At 39.8% G+C, this 15,808-nt stretch overlaps 1 protein-coding gene across 2 annotated transcripts in view; it reads left to right on the top strand.

Annotated features, from left to right (window-relative positions):
* The first annotated feature begins 2,187 nt into the window (after positions 1-2,187).
* LOC133549300 (gastrula zinc finger protein XlCGF57.1-like) overlaps positions 2,188-15,808 on the top strand; it is a 37,702-nt gene continuing 24,081 nt past the window's right edge. Inside the window, exons 1-2 of one of the 2 annotated variants that reach the window (XM_061894561.1) lie at positions 2,198-2,969; positions 11,860-14,038. In XM_061894561.1, coding sequence (XP_061750545.1) covers positions 2,576-2,969; positions 11,860-13,382 — 1,917 coding nt within the window. In that variant the 5' untranslated portion in view covers positions 2,198-2,575 and the 3' untranslated portion in view covers positions 13,383-14,038. Of the gene's footprint in view, positions 2,970-11,859; positions 14,039-15,808 lie in introns of those variants that run through there. The other variant, XM_061894569.1, reaches the window with a different exon arrangement.

Below are 15,808 nucleotides of genomic sequence, written 5' to 3'. Positions count from 1 at the left end.
CAAAGACTTTTAAAGTGTATTATTTTTCAGTCTGTTTTCATGTGCTACCATAGTTGCCTTCCGAGTTAATTAGTTAGTTTTTTATTTTACCTGTAAGTTAGTGATGCTAAAAAAAAAAAACCAAACACCTTTGAATGGTTGAGAACAACATAGATGGGGTTTTCCTCACCTTTTGTTTGGATTACAAAATGATCATGAGATTGTGTTTGTATTGTGAGAATGTTGTCCAGACATACATAAGACGTGCTGTTATTTCTTTGTAAATATTTGCCTGCTTGTTGCATACCGTGTAAATCAGGGGTCGGGAACCTTTTTGGCTGAGAGAGCCATGAAAGCCAAATATTTCAAAATGTATTTCCGTGAGAGCCATATCCTATTTTTTAAAACTGAATACAACTAAATGCGTGTATTTTTAAGTAACACCAACATTTTTGGAGTATAATAATTCTCTTATTCTTTTTAATAACACTGTTATTCTGAAGCTAACAAATAATAAATAAAATGTCATGTCTGTTGATCATGTTTTTGTTCGGCCATGTGCTGTTTGTCCTTTGGACTCTTTAAGTTCCTGTTTTTTTCCGCTCCCTTGTCTGGTTTCCTTGGTTACTCATTTTGTCCACCTGTCTCTGGTAGACAAAACGCCCACTCACCTGCTTCCCGAGCACTAATCAGAGGCCGTATTTAAGCTCGTCTTTGCCAGTCAGTCGCCCTGTGCTGACTTGTTTCATGCCTTGCCATAGTTTCGTGCTTCATGCCATGCCAAGTAAGTTTTGTTTGATTTACGTTCTTAGTCTGTTTATGCGTTAGCTTTGTTCTTTAGCCCAAGTTGTGCCTCCCCTGTGAGCGATTTTTGTTTGTATATTTTTTTAGTTAAATTTAAATCATGTTTTTACCTAAATGCCATGTCCCGAGTAGTCCGTCTGCCTTCCTGGGAGAACGACCCCGCAGCAAGCTGACATAAAATACTTCTTACCATTAATGCGACTTCTTAAACAGGTGCGGTAGGAAACGGATGGATGGATATAAATGCATGAGAATGTTTTAGGTTTTGCACGTTATTTTTAGCACTGTGATTACCAGCGAAATTATTCATAATTATCGTGTTAAGCAATGTCAGCTAAAATTTTTCTGAGAGCCAGATGCAGACATCAAAAGAGCCACATCTGGCTCTAGAGCCATAGGTTCCCTACCCCTGATTTACACACTTGTGACTCCAGCTGATACAAAATCTGGGTAACAATCTAATGCAACAAGGAGCACAATGACATATATATTTTTAATATGTTTGATATAATGATGATTCAGTCAATACTAGTATAAATGCAGCAGAGGCCTCCTCTCTAACTTGTCCATATAAACATGTGATCATTAATCATGAATGATGATTTATCACGCGTCAAAATGGGCTCCTGCAGTATTGCACACACACTTCAGCAGAATTTTTGTCACTCTGCAAAGTCTATAGTCCTATTAGTGCAGAGGTGTCAAAGTCGATTTCACTGAGGGGCCACATCGCAGTCATGTTTGGCTCCATAGGGCCATTTCTAACAGTGAATACTATTATTACACAATATTTTTTAATGCATTTTATTAGTAAATTTTTTTTTAAACAAAGACTTAAAAAAATATGGTAGGTTGCAATAATTTCACCTCAAAATGTAGTTTAATTTACAGTAATATGGAAAATCAGTACTGCTGTTTTTATGGTAAAAAAAAAAAAAAAAGGCAGCTCAGTTGCCAGAATTTTACTGTAAAATTTACATTTGTTTTTTTTTTACTTTAAATTTAAAAAAAGCAATTTTACAGTAACATTTTGGCAAGGCAATGTTATTTATATAGCACGTTTACAACATTTTTTAAATTGGAAGTTCTTTACAGGTTAAAAAGCATAGAGCAAAAAACAAAAACAAAAGAAAAACAAACAAAGAATGAGCTAAACAAGATAGTGCAAAAGCAATACGGTGAAAGGGTTTGAATAAAAAGAAAAATTGCAAGATGAAAATATGAAATAATAAAAGTGCGACAAAATTGAAAAAAAAAAAACTTAAGGGGGGGGGGGGGCTAGAAATGGTGGCCTAGAGGCACCTGAGCTGCCATTTTTTTTAAATCCGCAAATCCACAAGTGTAGATTTTCGGTGTATGACTAAATGCCAAAATGTAACCAAAGTTTATTACAGTAAAAAAAAAAGTTTTTTTTTTTTTTTGCATTTAGAGAAAAATGCTGTCAAAAACAAAGTAAATTTCCCAATTCGACCATGAAATCTGTTGCTACGTTTACATTGCACACTTCGATGGATAACTTCCTTTTAAATCAGTGTTGAGCGCGTAAAGGATCTCGGGAAGTGAAGTGCACACGGACCTGATGACGTCAGAACCCCGCCCACACATGCGCACTGTGAAGGATGCGGCGGCTTGTGAGTGAGTCCAAGATGGCGGACTGACGACGTTTACAATTTACGACTTAATACTTTTATATGTTCACAAAGATTCGTCGTTTCTTTAAACCCATGAAACGAAAGTTGAGTTTGGAGCGTCAGAGTGTGAGCTGAAGTGAAGATTGAAGACGTGATAGAAGATGGACGACTACTGCTATGCTAAGATGGCGACGTCATGTCAAAGAGAAAGTGAAAGAGAATCAGCGGACAACGAGGCGATTACTGAAGACAAAAATGAGCCAGTTGAAGTTTCCAACAACGTCATTTTGGAGGCAATCGTAAGCCCTGAACAGAGCGTTGATGAGAAATTAGCCGACTATGTGGAAGAATGTAAAGAAAGAGCCGCCATGATTGTTAGCTTGAAGAAGGCAGTGGAGTTCACATCAGAGGAGATGAAAGAATGCAAAAGTCAAACGAAGAAAGTGGAAGAAGATATCGTTTTGAACGAAGATATTTTGGGGAAGAGTAAGAGATGTGCAGTGTGTGAAGAGAAGACTGGACCACATGTCTACATCAACCTGCAGAGGACTGGAGGTAATTAACAACAACAATCATTTCATTACTGGCAACTTTTCATTGGCAAGTTTTCCCACAAGTGTCACAGCTCATAAAATGAAACTAATTTAATTGAATTACCATCCATCCATCCATCCATCCATCATCTTCCGCTTATCCGAGGTCGGGTCGCGGGGGAGGAGTATATCTATAGCTAGAATTCTAGGAAATTATATATGTATAAGAAATACTTGAATTTCAGTAAATTACATATTATTATATTAAATATATATTATATAGCTGTAATTCACTGAATTTCAAGTATTTCATATATACAGTGAAGAAAATAAGTATTTGAACACCCTGCTATTTTGCAAGTTCTCCCACTTAGAAATCATGGAGGGGTCTGAAATTGTCACGGTAGGTGCATGTCCAATGTATGAGAGATAACCTACAAAGAAAAATCCAGAAATCACAATCTATGATTTTTTAACAATTTATTTGTGTGATACAGCTGAAAATAAGTATTTGAACACCTGTCAATCAGCTACAATTCTGACCCTCAAAGACCTGTTAGTTCGCCTTTAAAAGTCCTCCTCCACTCCACTGTATTATCCTGAATCAGATGCACCTGTGTGAGCTCGTTAGCTGCATAACTTTTTGCAACTCAACGCCAAAAAAACGGAAATGCTGATTATCGGTCCTGCTAGACACCGACCTCTATTTAATGATACAACTCCAACATTTGACAACCAAACAATTAAACAAGGCGACACGGTAAAGAATCTGGGTATTATCTTTGACCCAACTCTCTCCTTTGAGGCACACATTAAAAGCGTTACTAAAACGGCCCAGGAATCAGTCCAGGACTACACGGCAGGACTCGGTCAATGAGTTCAAAAGAGCTGGGACCACTGGTTCCATGGTGACTGTTGGTAATACACCAAGACGTCATGGTTTGAAATCATGCATGGCACAGAAGGTTCCCCTGCTTAAACCAGCACATGTTAAGGCCCGTCATAAGGTTGCCAATGACTATTTATTATCAGGGGTGCCCACACTTTTTCTGCAGGCGAGCTACTTTTCAATTGACCAACTCGAGGGGATCTACCTCATTTATATATATCATTTATATTTATTTATTTATGAAAGAGACATTTTTGTAAACAACTTAAATGTGTTTAATGATAATACAAGCATGTGTAACACATATAGATGTCTTTCTTTCACAAAGACAAGAATATAAGTTGGTGTATTACCTGATTCTGATGACTTGCATTGATTGGAATCAGACAGTAATGATGATAACGCCCACATTTTCAAATGGAGGAGAAAAAAAGTTGTCCTTTCTGTACAATACCACATGAAAGTGGTTGGTTTTTGGCATCTAATTCATCGAGCTTCCATACACTTTACAAGAAAAACATTGGCGGCAAATTCCGTAGCTTGCTTGATTGACATTCACGGCACCCGAGGGTCTTGTGAGATGACGCTGGCTGCTGCCAGTTCATTATTATGAAAAAATGACAGAGAGGAAGGCGAGAAACACTTTTTATTTCAACAGACTTTCGCGCCGTCCCTTCCGTCAAAACTCTAAAGGCCGACTGCACATTTCCTATCTTCACAATAAAAGCCCTGCTTCATGCTGCCTGCGCTAACAAAATAAGAGTCTCGGAAAGCTGGCGTGCACAAGTGATGTGCACGCCAGCTTTCTGAGGGATCGCTTGTGCACGCCAGTTTTCCGAGACTCTGTATTTAGTTAGCGCAGGCAGCATGAAGCAGGGCTTTTATTGTGAAGATAGGAAACGTGCAGTCGGCCTTTAGAGTTTTGACGGAAGGTACGGCGCGAGAGTCTGTTGAAATAAAAAGTGTTTCCCGCCTTCCTCTCGGCCATATTTTCATAATAATGATCTTGCAGCAGCCAGCGTCATCTCACAAGACCCTCCGGTACCGTGAATGTCATTTAAGTGACGTCTTGGTGAAGATTGATGATCACTCATTTTTAGGTCTATTTTTTTTAAAAGCCTGGCTGGAGATCGACTGACACACCCCCCGCGGTCGACTGGTAGCTCGCGATCGACGTAATGGGCACCCCTGATTTAGATGATCCAGAGGAGTCATGGGAGAAAGTTTTGTGGACAGATGAGACCAAAATTGACCTTTTTGGTGATAATTCCACTATGCGTGTTTGGAGGAAGAAGAATGATGCGTACCATCCCAAGAACACCATCCCTACTGTGAAGCATGGGGGTGGTAGCATCATGCTTTGGGGGTGTTTTTCTGCTCATGGGACATGACGACTCTACTCTATTAAGGAGAGGATGACTGCAGCCATGTATTGGGAGATTTTGGCCAAAAACCTCCTTCCCTCAGTCAGATCATTGAAGATGAGTCGTGGCTGGATCTTCCAACATGACAATGACCCAAAGCACACAGCCAGGAAAACCAAGAAGTGACTTTGTAAGAACCATATCAAGGCCATATCAAGACTGGCGTAGCCAGTCTCCAGACTTAAATCCAATTGAAAATCTTTGGAGGGAGCTCAAAGTCTGTGTTACTCAGCGACAACCCAGAAACCTGACTGATCTAGAGAAGATATCTGTGTGGAGGAGTGGGCCAAACTCCCTCCTGCAGTCTGTGCAAACCTGCTGAAGAACTACAGGAAACGCTTGACCTCTGTGATTGCAAACAAAGGCTACTCTACCAAATATTAATGTCGGTGTTCAAATACTTATTTTCAGCTGTATCACACAAATAAATTGTTAAAAAATCATAGATTGTGATTTCTGGATTTTTCTTTTCAGGTTATCTCTCATACAGTGGACATGCACCTACCGTGAAAATTTCAGACCCCTCCATGATTTCTAAGTGGGAGAACTTGCAAAATAGCAGGGTGTTCAAATACTTATTTTCTTCACTGTATATATATATATATATAATAAATACTTTAAAATGTTATATATCTATATCTATATCTAGATATAGATATATATATATATATCTATATATAGATATAGATATAGATATGGATATAGATGTACACTACACAGTAATGAAAACACAATTGTTCTACTAACTGCACAGTACTTGCTGCTTACTTAAAAAAAAAAATAACACTTACCTTTCACTATTTGAGTAGCCTTTGTTCTGCCATTTGAGTACTGGCGAGCGATCTCTGAATCCGGGAACATATCCTTCACGGATTCTTTGAAAATATCCACAAATGAGAACGGGATGTTTCTTGCAGCTATCAGCATAGCCATCTTTGTCTCGGCATATGTTACACCTTCGGGTCTTCTTTTAGCAAGGTGGCCCATAAAACTGCATTGCCGCCGCCTTGTGCTTCTCTGACCGTTCATGAGTGACTATATCCATTCGGCCACCGTGTTGTGGGTTATAGATAAACCTATGGATAACGGAGACATATGTAATAGTCTCCTTTTCAGGTGAGAGAGGACGCTAAATGCAGTGCCTTTAAGGCACGCCCCCCAAATTTTTGTCCGGCTGGAAATCAGGAGAAATTCGGGAGAATGGTTGCCCCGGGAGATTTTCAGGAGAGGCACTGAAATTCAGGAGTCTGCCGGAAAGTTCGGGAGGGTTGGCAAGTATGATCTAAAGAAGGGTCCGGATTTTGGCGTGCTGTGACTATATTGTTTGTTCAACCTTTTAATTTAAAGGGGAACATTATCACAATTTCAAAAGGGTTGAAAACAATAAAAATCAGTTCCCAGTGGCTTGTTGTATTTTTGGAATTTTTTTTCAAAATTTTACCGGTCCCGGAATATCCCTAAATAAAGCTTTAAAGTGCCTTATTTTCGCTGTCTTCGAAACCACTATCCATTTCCCTGTGACGTCACACAGTGCTGCCAATGTAAACAAACAATGGGAATACCACAGCAAGATATAGTGACATTAGCTCGGATTCAAACTCGGATTTCAGCGACTTAAGCGATTCAACAGATTACGCATGTATTGAAACAGATGGTTGGAGTATGAAAATATTGAAGAAGAAACTGAAGCTATTGAGCGAATAGCTATTGACGCTATTCATAGCCATAGCATGGCCGAATAGCTGCGTTAGCATCGCCGGTAAAATGTGCGGACCAAACGATCAGGACTTTCGCATCTTTTGACACTGGACCAACTTAAATCCGTCGATTGGTAAGTGTTTGTTTCGCATTAAATGTGGGTGGAAGGAAACGTAATATAGTTGCAAATGCATCTGCAGGTTATCCATACATCTCTGTGCCATGTCTGCTTTAGCACCGCCGGTAAATAGCATGTTAGCATCGATTAGCTGGCAGTCAACATCAACAAAACTCACCTTTGTGATTTCGTTGACTATCGTTGCAAATGCATCTGCAGGTTATCCATACATATCTGTGCCATGTCTGCCTTAGCAACGCCGGTCAAATGTGGAGACACTCTGGCACATTCAAAGGGGGTCTGGCGGCAGACACTTTGGCATCTTGGGGCCAGTGGTGCAACTTGAATCCCTCCCTGTTAGTGTTGTTACACCCTCCGACAACACACCAACGAGGCATGATGTGTCCAAGGTTCCAAAAAATAGTCAAAAAAACGGAAAATAACAGAGCTGAGACCCGGTGTTTGTAATGTGTTGAAAATGAAAATGGTGGGTGTGTTACCTCGGTGCCGTCACATTCTGACATCATCGCTTCCAGCGCGATAAACAGAAAGGCGTTTAATTAACCAAAATTCACCCATTTAGAGTTCGGAAATCCTTTTAAAAAAATAGATGGTCTTTTTTCTGCACCATCAAGGTATATATTGACGCTTACATAGGTCTGCTGATAATGTTCCCCTTTAAGCTGAATAAGATTTGTATATAAAATAATTCTAAATTAAATTAAAGCTTGACTTTGCATTAACTTGATGTGCTTGGTTGAAGAATTATGTTAGTAGTTGTATTGGTGACAACAGTACTCAATTCTCTTATCCGGACTGTATCCTCCACATAAAAAAAAAGTGAATCGACATGAGAACAACATTCTCTCAACTAGGGCTGGTCGATATGGCCTTTTATTAATGTCTAAATATTTTTTCGGCCATGTGACGATACACCATAAATATCTGGATATTTGGCCTTAGCCTTGAATGAACACTTGATTTATATAATCACAGCAGTATGATGATTCTATGTGTCTACATTAAAGGGGAACATTATCAGCAGACCTATGCAAGCGTCAATATATACCTCGATGGTGCAGAAAAAAGACCATCTATTTTTTAAACCGATTTCCGAACTCTAAATGGGTGAATTTTGGCGGATTAAACGCCTTTCTGTTTATCGGTCTTTTAGCGATGACGTCAGAACGTGACGTCACCGAGGTAACACACCCACCATATTCATTTTCACATAACAAACACCGGGTCTCAGCTCTGTTACTTTCCGTTTTTTCAACTATTTTTTGGAACCTTGGAGACATCATGCCTCGTCGGTGTGTTGTCGGATGCCAAAGTGTCTGCCGCCAGACCCCCATTGAATGTACCAGAGTGTCTCCACATTTGACCGGCGATGCTAAGACAGACATGGCACAGAGATGTATGGATAACCTGCAGATGCATTTGCAACGATTAAATCAACGAAATCACAAAGGTGAGTTTTGTTGATGTTGTTGACTTATGTGCTAATCAGACATATTTGGTCACGGCATGACTGCCAGCTAATCGATGCTAACATGTTACGCTAATCGATGCTAACATGCTATTTTTGCTAGCTGTATGTACATTTGAAAATAGATACCCACATTTAATGCGAAACAAACACTTACCAATCGACGGATTTAAGTTGCTCCAGTGTCACAAGATGCGAAAGTCCTGATCGTTTGGTCCGCACATTTTACCGGCGATGCTAATAAGGCAGCCATGCTATGGGCCACTTCATTAGGTACACCCACGCTTTGGCCGAATAGCGTCAATAGCTATTCGCTCAATAGCTTCAATTTCTTCTTCAATTTCGTTTTCGCTATCTGCCTCCATACTCCGACCATCTGTTTCAATACATGCGTAATCTGTTGAATCGCTTAAACCGCTGAAATCCGAGCTAATGTCGCTATATCTTGCTGTGGTAACCGCCATGTTGTTTACATTGGCAGCCCTGTATGACGTCACAGGGAAATGGATAGTGGTTTCGAAGATAGCGAAAATAAGGCACTTTAAAGCTTTATTTAGGGATATTCCGGAACCTGTAAAATTTTGAAAAAACCTTCAAAAAATACAACAAGCCACTGGGAACTGATTTTTATTGTTTTTAACCTTTGAAATTGTGATAATGTTCCCCTTTAAAACATTCTTCTTCATACTGCATTAATTTATGCTACTTTTAAACTTTCGTGCAGAGAGGGAAACCACAACTAAAAGTGTATTTATGAAACAGTTATTAAGCAGTGGCACAAACATTCATGTCATTTCCAAAAGAGAAAGTGCAAGATTGTCAGAGACGTTTTAAAAACAAGCTATGAGTGCACTTTTGTGCATGATGTCACTAAGATGACATATCAAAACAACGCTAAATTAAAGTGCACTTTTTGTACAGAACGCCACTACAATAGTTTAAAACAAATAATGTGCTTTTTTGTCGAATAAAAATTAGCTGCATAATAGGAAATCAAATAGTGTATGTCCTTCGCTATGTGGTAGGTTCCTGCGGACGTTATTTCTCTCTGTTGTTGACTATTTGTTTCAATTGGGTCAGGGCATTTTTTGGGTGTGCCACTGGCCGAGATGTTGACATGCGGCGTTTCAGGCTTTCTTCACTCTAGCGGGTGACAAACTACTTTTTGTAGCAACGCTTTTGTCGCATACTTGTCATATTACGGTTGTCTGTACAACATCTTTCCACTTGAAGCCAAACCACCGCCAGACGATGGACCCCCTGCTGTTTTTCTTGGGAATGAATTCCTCCTCATCCATATGTTACCCGATTTGCACCTTCTCTCTCTCGTTTTACCACTCGCACCATAGCTAACGTTACCCATGCCGCTACCTGTCTGCTAGGCGAGAGCGTGTGACGTTGCACTCGCGTCAAGTATGTGACAAGGTGCGCTTGTTTTGTGTCTCTGTGAGAAGGAGCAACAAGAAAGAGTGAGAAGAGCCTCTAGTGTAATGCCCGCAGCTAAAAGCAACTGCGTGAGAACGTATACTCCAATATCACTATATAGTCATTTTCTATATCGCACAGAGACAATATATATATATATATATATATATATATATATATATATATATATATATATACGTGTGTAGGTGTGGGAAAAATCACAAGACTACTTCATCTCTACAGAACTGTTTCATGAGGGGTTCCCTCAATCATCAGGAGATTTTAATGGAAGCATTCACACACAATGGTTTATATAGGGCACAGAGTGGGAGGGTACAGGCAGGCGTAGGGTGTGGTGATTGGCTCATGTGTTACCTAGGAGGTGTTTCCGTCTGTGGCGGCATGTTGAAATGATTTCACTGCGCTTGTTGAGGGATGACAGGTCTGGATGATATATAATAAACAGTTTCTCTTTTAAGCATAGGTTGCATCTTTTATTACCACTGTTGTAAGGTGTGCTGGATGCAAGGATTTGCCATGTTATTGAATATTCAACATTATTGTCTTTGAGGTTCCAAATGTACTTGCTGAGTTCTGTAGAATTCCGCAAAGTCTGGTTTTTAAAGGAGGCCTTGTGATTATTCCATCTGGTTTTAAACGCTCCTTCGGTTAATCCTACGTACGTGTCGGATGTGCTAATGTCCTTGCGTGTTACCTTTGCTTGGTAAACGACTGATGTTTGTAAGCACCCCCCGTTGAGAGGGCAATCAGGTTTCTTGCGACAGTTACATTCCTTATTGGTTTCAGAGTCGTTTAGTTTGGGGGTATGAGGGAACCCCTCATGAAACAGTTCTGTAGAGATGAAGTAGTCTTGTGATTTTTCCCACACCTACATATTGCGCTCTACCACGGTATCGAGCACTATTCTCTGGATAATCCAATCAAGACATATATATATACATATATATATATATGAAAAACCTTAGAGTTTTAGTTTAAGGTTTTTCATATAAATATCCATCCACCTATCCATCCATTTGTTACCGCTTATTCCCTTTTGGGGTTGCGGGGGGCGCTGGTGCCCATCTCAGCTACATATATATATATATATATATATATATATATATATATATATATATATATATATATATATACACAGTGGGGCAAAAAGTTTTTAGTCAGCCACCAATTGTGCAAGTTCTCCCACTTAAAATGATGACAGAGGTCTGTAATTTTCATCATAGGTACACTTCAACTGTGAGAGACAGAATGTGAAAAAAAAATCTAGGAATTCACATTGCAGAAATAAAAAAAAAATTTTTTTGTAAATTATTGTGGAAAATAAGTATTTGGTCAACCGTCCAAAGATCTCACTGATGGAAGGAGGTTTTGGCTCCAAATCTCACGATACATGGCCCCATTCATTCTTTCCTTAACACGGATCAATCATCTTGTCCCCTTAGCAGAAAAAACGCCCCAAAGAATGATGTTTCCACCCCCATGCTTCACAGTAGGTCTGGTGTTCTTGAGATGCAACTCAGTATTCTTCTTCCTCCAAACACGACAAGTTGAGTTTATACCAAAAATGGATACATGGATGATACAGCAGAGGATTGGGAGAATGTCATGTGGTCAGATGAAACCAAAATAGGACTTTTTGGTATAAACTCAACTCGTCGTGTTTGGAGGAAGAATCTAAGTCAAGTCATGTAAACACTGATCCATCATTCTGGCAAGGAACTAAAAGAATGTCCATGAAACACTACACACACATGCAGTACTTAGAAGAAATTGTGGACAAAGTTCAAGTAGAAACATCTCACGGATCATGTCTGAACTAAAGTGTGTCTTTGTTTTTGTGTCCTGCAGACATCCAGCAGATAATTGGTCGTTCAGAAGAAGTTCCACCTCAGCTGCTGGGGGATGGTTCCACTTTGAGGCAAGAGCATCCATGGTCCCCCAACATTAAAGAGGAAGAAAAGGAACTCTTAATAACGCAAGACCCTAACCTCAACCAGTTGCCACTGACTGTTGTCTCTGTGAAGGCTGAAGATGATGAAGAGAAACCACAACCAGACCACCTCTTAGCTCCACTATCAGATAGTGAGTCTGAAGACGGTGTTGAAGAACCTTTGAGCAGCGATACAGACTGTGAAGGTGATATGAGGACTCACACTGACAACAAACACTCTGGAGGCTCAAAAAAGAAAAACAGGGATAAAACATGTTTAATTTTCTCAGCTTGTGGCTCCACTCATGAGAGCAATTTGACTGGACAGATGAGATCACACACAGAGGAGAAATCATCTCATTGTTCAGTTTGCGGCAAAATATTGTCATGTAAGAATTTGGCAAGACACATGAAAACACACACAGAGGAAAAATCAACTAATTGTTCAGTTTGCGGTAAAAGATTGTCATGTCAGAATAGTTTAACAAGACACATGAGAACACACACAGGAGAGAAACCTTTTAATTGCTCAGTTTGCGGTAAAAGATTTTCTTTGAAGACCAGATTGACGGAACACATGAGAACACACACAGGAGAGAAACCATTTATTTGTGCGGTTTGTGACAAAAAATTTACTCGTAAGTACTATTTGAACGGACACATGAGAACGCACACTGAAGAGAACCCGGTTATTTGTCCAGTGTGCGGTAAAAGATTTTCTTTGAACACCAATATGTCAGAACACATGAGAACACATACAGGAGAGAAACAATTTAGCTGTTCAGTTTGCGGTAAAGCATTTCACCGTCGGGCAGATCTGCCAAGACACATGAGAACGCACACAGGAGAGAAACCATTTAGTTGTTCGGTGTGTGGCAAAAGATTTTCCTGTCGGATAAATTTGTCACGACATACAAGAACACACACAGGAGAGAAGCCCTATGAATGTTCAGTTTGTAGTAGGAGATTTTTTGATAATACCAACCTAAAAGAACACATGCGATCACATACTGGTGAAAAACCACTCTGTTGTTCAGTTTGCGGTAAAACCTTTTCCCGTAAGTCAGCTCTGATTGGGCATATGATAACACACACTGGAGAGAAAAAATTTAATTGCTCAGTTTGCTGTAAAAGATTTTCCCGCAAATCGGATTTACGGGAACACATGAGTGTACACACCGGAGAGAAAAGATTTGGTTGTTCCGTTTGTGGTAAAAGATTTTCTCAAAGCTCATCTCTGACTGGGCATATGATAACACACACTGGAGAGAAACCATTTCTTTGTTCAGTTTGTGGTAATAGATTTTCCCACAAGTCTAATTTGATAAAACACGTGAGAGTGCACAGAAGAGAGAAACCGTTCAGTTGTTCAGTTTGTTGTTTAAGCTTTTCTGACAGGAGACTTTTAAATCGACACATAATGAAACACTCTGGAAAATAAATCATCGAGTTGTTCAAAATGTGGTCCAAGATGCTGGGGAATTACACTTACATCAAGACCCTAGACCACGCACAGGGGAACAAACATTCAGCTGTTCACTGTCGAGGGGTTGGGATTTTTCTACATTTCCCACAATGCATTGCCATTGGCCATATTAGAAGGATTTGTTTGCACCACGCCCGTTGTTGCTGGTCATTCCAGCTTCGATGTTGTGATCCGATGGTCGGATCATCACCATATGGTTATTTTTGTTCCATTTTTATATCACTCTGCGGTTTGACATACTTAGTTCCTGTTTTGTTCGTTTCCATGGTCACTCATTAGTTTCAGCTGCTACTCTCTTTTCCAGCACACCTGTCTTTACTAATCACCACCTGTTTATAAGCCAGCGTTTTCTGTTCACTGATTGTCGGATCTTAGTTGGTTAACGTACATCTGTTTATGACTTGTCTCTCACTCTCGTTTTTCGCTAGCTCTCACGCTAAGCTTTATTTTATTCCTAGCTTTCACGCTGGTTGTTTTGTGTTTCCTTTTGTGTGTCTTTGTGCTTCGGTTTGTTTGTCCTAGCTTTCCATGCTAGCGCTTTTATTTTCCTTTTCTATTTGTATCAGTGTTTTTGTTCATAGCTCCTTTTGTTTAATAAATCCCTTAGTTCTAACCTTTTTGCTGTGTTCTTGCTGACGCATCCACGGAGGACTGAATCCGGCATTACAATGCCACACAAGCGTAACATTGCAGACGACGCGTGCGATTGTCATCTGCCTATTATCAATCAATCAACCAATGTTTACTTATATAGCCCTAAATCACTAGTGTCTCAAAGGGCTGCACAAACCACTACGACATCCTCGGTAGGCCCACATAAGGGCAAGGAAAACTCACACCCAGTGGGACATCGGTGACAATAATGACCCAGTGGGACGTCGGTGACAATGATGACTATGAGAACATGATACTGTGATACTGATGATACTGATGACTATGAGAACATATGAGAACATGATACTGTGAAAGATCAATCCATAATGGATCCAACACAGTCGCGAGAGTCCAGTCCAAAGCGGATCCAACACAGCAGCGAGAGTCCCGTTCACAGCGGAGCCAGTAGGAAACCATCCCAAGCGGAGGCTGATCAGCAGCGCAGAGATGTCCCCAGCCGATACACAGGCGAGCAGTACATGGCCACCGGATCGGACCGGACTCCCTCCACAAAGGAGAGTGGGACATAGAAGAAAAAGAAGAGAAACGGCAGATCAACTGGTCTAAAAAGGGAGTCTATTTAAAGGCTAGAGTATACAAATGAGTTTTAAGGTGAGACTTAAATGCTTCTACTGAGGTAGCATCTCGAACTGTTACCGGGAGGGCATTCCAGAGTACTGGAGCCCGAAATGAAAAAGCTCTACAGCCCGCAGACTTTTTTTGGGCTTTGGGGATCACTAATAAGCCGGAGTCCTTTGAACGCAGATTTCTTGCCGGGACATATGGTACAATACAATCGGCAAGATAGGATGGAGCTAGACCGTGTAGTATTTTATACGTAAGTAGTATTATCAGCTTGTATTGCATTTTAAGCATATTTCTGTCGAACAGAAAATAAATCTGCTACCATAAGACGATCACTTTTTAGGTGACTCCTCACATGTGAGATGACACTTCTTTGGTTTGACAACCTTGTCGTGCAAATCGGACATTTTTTTTCTCTGTGTTTCAGCAGGTGTCAAGTCAAACTTTGTTCTTGCTAAAATCTCTTAACTGACAGAAATACTTCCAAAATGTATTTTATTCAGTGTTTTATTTTATTTAATTTTTTATCATAGTTGGATTCTGAGTTAACCCGTTCTAGTTAACTCGGCATGGAATGTTTTTTTCTCCGGTGAGTTTGAGTGATTGTAAGAACAGCAGCTACACAACTTTGATTGGTTGAGAACATGCATGGGGTTTTCCTCACCTTCCTTTCGGATTACAGAAGTGTACATCAGTGATCATGAAATTGTGTTTGTGTTGTGACAATGTTGTATAGAAGCGTTGTAACAGACACACAAAACTATGTGTTGTTATTTGTAAATATGAGTGCTACAATACAACTCTTACTGTAACATTTTTATGAAATATACTTAAAGAATTGTGACTCCAGCCGATACAACAATTGGATAACAATTTTCTGCTGATTTAATTATATACTCCTTAAGGCCCCATATAATATGTCTGATATAATAATGACTCAGTCAGTACTAGCGTTTTGTAACAGATTTGTAACAATGTGACACCAGTGTAATTAGTTTAATCACAATAAGTAAAATAAGAAGGTCACTAATTCTCCACTTTGAATTATATAAAAATGTATGTTCAACATGAGAAAATCAGTTCTTGTGTGGAATAAAAACTGTTGGATTCTACCTGAGCTGCCTACAGTTCCTCTCACCAGC

Source organism: Nerophis ophidion, linkage group LG01, assembly GCF_033978795.1.
Source record: "Nerophis ophidion isolate RoL-2023_Sa linkage group LG01, RoL_Noph_v1.0, whole genome shotgun sequence".
NCBI lineage: Eukaryota > Metazoa > Chordata > Actinopteri > Syngnathiformes > Syngnathidae > Nerophis > Nerophis ophidion.
Note: the sequence above shows the minus strand (reverse complement) of the source record. Positions and strands in the feature narration are given on the sequence as shown.